The 3,630-nt window shown below is 41.3% G+C and overlaps 1 protein-coding gene across 1 annotated transcript; it reads left to right on the forward strand.

Moving 5' to 3' along the window:
- The first annotated feature begins 422 nt into the window (after nt 1-422).
- LOC104599279 (uncharacterized) lies at nt 423-1,583 on the forward strand. The gene is made up of 3 exons (XM_010261753.3): nt 423-600; nt 770-875; nt 1,016-1,583. The coding sequence occupies exons 1-3, from the start codon at nt 565-567 to the stop codon at nt 1,147-1,149; spliced, it is 276 nt and encodes a 91-aa protein (XP_010260055.1). The 5' UTR covers nt 423-564; the 3' UTR covers nt 1,150-1,583.
- Nucleotides 1,584-3,630: the final 2,047 nt, after the last annotated feature.

Genomic DNA, 3,630 nt, shown 5'->3' on the forward strand with positions numbered 1-3,630 from the left:
AGATTTACTGGGACCAGCGCCTGACTCGCCTGACTCGCCAAGTCGCCACATGGCAATATGCTTTAGCTTTTCGGCGTCTACTCATCCGAACACCGGGCAAGACCGGAGTGGTAGTGGATGCTTCTTTCTGCCTTCCGTGGTTAAATTTTTAAAAGAGTGGGTCCCACGCGTCACGTGAAGGTGATGCTTATGTGTCCACCTATTGAGACAAAAGAATGGCCTCTTCTTGAAGTTCTTTCCTAATCCCTCATCGACCAATTATCATCAATCTCCCACGTGGGACTCCTGGTCCCACGATTTCCTCAAGCAATATTTTATTTATTTATTTATTCCGACTTTTGTTTCTTAACCCTTACTCTATGTCTCTGTCTCGAGATATATATATTTATAGCAATCATCGTAACACATCTCCCTGCCCCAACTGTGAATCTGTGATCTCTTCTCCCTTCTCCCAATTTTCTATCCCTCCCCAGTCCGGCAGTCCCCATCTACGGCCGGTGCTTATTTCTTCTTCTATATTCGCTGTTAAGAGAGCGAGAGCAGAAGCTAGCTCCAACTGCAACCATGGCGGACTCTTCTTCTGCTTCTTATATCCATATGGTGAATAAAATTTCTCTAGCTGTTTCCATCTTTCCTTGTTTGTTATGATGTTCAGGAAAAAAAGTTAGATATGACCGAACAAATTGAATGGTATATATACTTTCATTTATGCTTGTAATTGATGGCGTTGTTATGTATTATGTGTTGGGTGACGGCGGGATGCTGGTAGGTGCAGCACATGATAGAAAAGTGTCTGCTATTCTACATGACCAAAGAAGAGTGCGTGGAAGCCCTCTCCAAACATGCAAATATCAAGCCTGTAATAACTTCCACAGGTGCGATTACAATCATTCCTCTGTATCAAACAACATACATAACATATATATATATATATATATATATATATATATATATATATATACGCACCAATTTGATAAAATGATATATAAATGGAATAATATGGGGTGGGGTGCAGTATGGAAAGAATTGGAGAAAGAGAACAAGGAATTCTTCGAAGCATACACGAGGAGCAGGGAAGATCGGATGGCCCAAGTGGAGACAAGGCAAATGATCCAAAAGATGCTCACCGATTCCGACGGCCACAACTAAGTGCTAACTAACTAGTGAGATGCAAATATGCAATAATATCAATTAAAGTAAAAGATGATCACGACGATCTTCGTCTAATGGTGGGGGAGGACCGGAGGAGGAGAGTACTCAGTACTCTGACTGTAGGTGCCGTTCCCGTGCTGCTGATGACCGTCTGACCGACTGAAGGAGCTTTTTACATTTTTGTTCATCAGCTGCTGCCCGTTCCATATCTGATTATGTATTTACATGTATAGTAAGTACCATATGATGATTAAGGCAGAAGAGAGGAGACAGGGCAGATGGGAGAGGGAATTGATCATGGTTGGATTATGTGTTGTCCCCACGCTCATTTACCCCTAATAAATTTTATCTATTCCATTCCATTAATGTATAAAAGCATATAATATAAAATATATTTATATTTATAAATATATTAGAATCAGAGTTTTATCAGATCGGATGGGGTGAATCCGAGTTTGATCCAATTTTTAATCAGATTATATTTCTACCATCCGAATCCAATCCAATATCACATTTACTTCATTCAAATCCGAGATATTCTTGAATTGAATATCGGATTGGGCCACGGGTTTACAGGTATCGTTGATAGGCCTATCCCTAGGCCCCGGGTGATGGTAATGTTTTGAAAACCGATGTAGAGGTTGAACTGTTTTTGCCTCCAGGTTGTGGGTATATATATATCTGTGTGTGTATAAATATATATTTAACAATAAATAATGTATAAATATGTTTTATGTATTATTTTATATTTACTTTATATTTTTTAATTTTTTAGTTATAAAAAATATTAAAATTTGTAATTTGAGGCCAAAAAGGGGTTTTTTTCATGAAAATAGCGAGGCAAGGCACCTACGACTCCTTGGGACGCATAGATCTCGAAAAGTTAGCCAAAGTTAAAAAAAAAAATCACCCCAATTGAATATCGGAGTGCAAAATTATGGCCTCTGAAAGTTTAATATGCATTGAGTGTACAACCTGTGACCCGGTCACCAGGTCGAACAAATTAACAGTAAAACCGGTCAAATCGAACAGTTCTTAACCAAGTCAACAGTTTTTTACCACATGACCAATCTTAAATTAACCAAACTCAGAATCTTGGTCGGGTGATGGTTTAAACACTTCAACTAGCCGGATCAGCAGCGAGCTTGGATCTCATGATACGTTTCACACGTGAGGTGGAATTCCCCTGTCTTATGGGTGTGTCCTTACCTCCTCTCACTCTCAGGTCTATACTCTCTAGCTAATCTCTTGATCTGTGCATATAAATATAAACTGCGTTTCCTTTTCATTTTCTCTCCCGCTTGTAAGCAGTAATAAAGTTGTGCAGTTGCACTTTGGCCTAGCGGGCTGCCGGCAGCCGGCGTTGTTTGCACGGTGCACTTTCGCCGTACGTAGCCTCTAGTCTCTGTTTTGATCAAGTAACGGGATGGGGGAGCTCACATCGTCTGGGAATTTTCTATTCCACCCAATAAATTTAAACACGTTATATATATATACTTAAAATTACCAACATCTAGACTGCCGTTAAGTCTGGACTCGGAAATTCATACCCACCTCTCGTTCATCATTCCTCTTCCTCTTATCTTACCCTGTTCTATCTTTTTCTCTGTCGCTCCTCCTTTTCCCATGCCTCTCGTCACTATTGCAAATTTGCAACCAGAATGGAAAAACGGAGCCATTATCAGTGACATTAGCTCATGTGCCTGTCTTCCCAATCCCCCTATAGGGCGGCCACATAAACTACGTGCTCAATTTCATGTCACATTCTTTAGCACTGAACACATCCATCACCGTCTCCTCCGCTTTACCAACCTCAACTCCCGCTTCGCCCGTTGGCCCGGATTCCACTTTGCAACCATCCCAGGTCTTCCTTTTGATCACCCCCGCTCAGGTCCACACGATGGAATTGTTGACTCCTTAAAAATCAAGTGCATGCCTCTTTTATAAGAGATGCACGTATCCAATCGATGGGGATCTAACGTCCGGCCGCCCGTGAGTCTGTGACATGCATTATAGAAGATCGGATCATGTCATTCACCATTTATGTGGCTCAAGAGCTTAACATACCGATTATAGCTTTTCGTAGACTCGGCGCTTGCAGATTATCTTTTTCCTTTGGGCCTTTCCGTTCTCTTTGGGACAGTGTTTAGTAAGGGAGTTGGGTATTGGTCAGGATTGACAATCGCCATCGACATGGCTGGGGTGAGAAGCAAGGTTAATTTAAGGTTGCGAACATTAAGGCTCAAGGGACAGTTTTATGGACCGTCTATGGAGTCTTCGGTTGTTTCATCTTCTAGAGATTCGAAGATATTAGGTTTCTCTCCCTTCTCCCATGGATCATTTTTACCAGTTTTTTAGGATGGAGTCGGACATATGGCCAAGCCGGGGGCATTTCAGCTGTAATTGCTGCATTAATTATATTGGGATGGAAGAATTACAGTCCCCCTCGTGCCTTCGACATTGTAAGAATCATGAAAA

The sequence above is a fragment of the Nelumbo nucifera genome, chromosome 2 (genome assembly GCF_055504915.1).
Source record: "Nelumbo nucifera cultivar China Antique chromosome 2, China Antique-T2T, whole genome shotgun sequence".
Classification (NCBI taxonomy): Eukaryota; Viridiplantae; Streptophyta; class Magnoliopsida; order Proteales; family Nelumbonaceae; genus Nelumbo; species Nelumbo nucifera.

Excerpts from the sequence above, each read along its gene's own strand:
- LOC104599279 (XM_010261753.3), top strand. The coding sequence starts at position 565 with ATGGCGGACTCTTCTTCTGCTTCTTATATCCATATG. Across the intron at positions 601-769 it reads CTGCTTCTTATATCCATATG|GTGCAGCACATGATAGAAAA; the intron begins GTGAATAAAATT and ends GGATGCTGGTAG. Across the intron at positions 876-1,015 it reads GCCTGTAATAACTTCCACAG|TATGGAAAGAATTGGAGAAA; the intron begins GTGCGATTACAA and ends GGTGGGGTGCAG.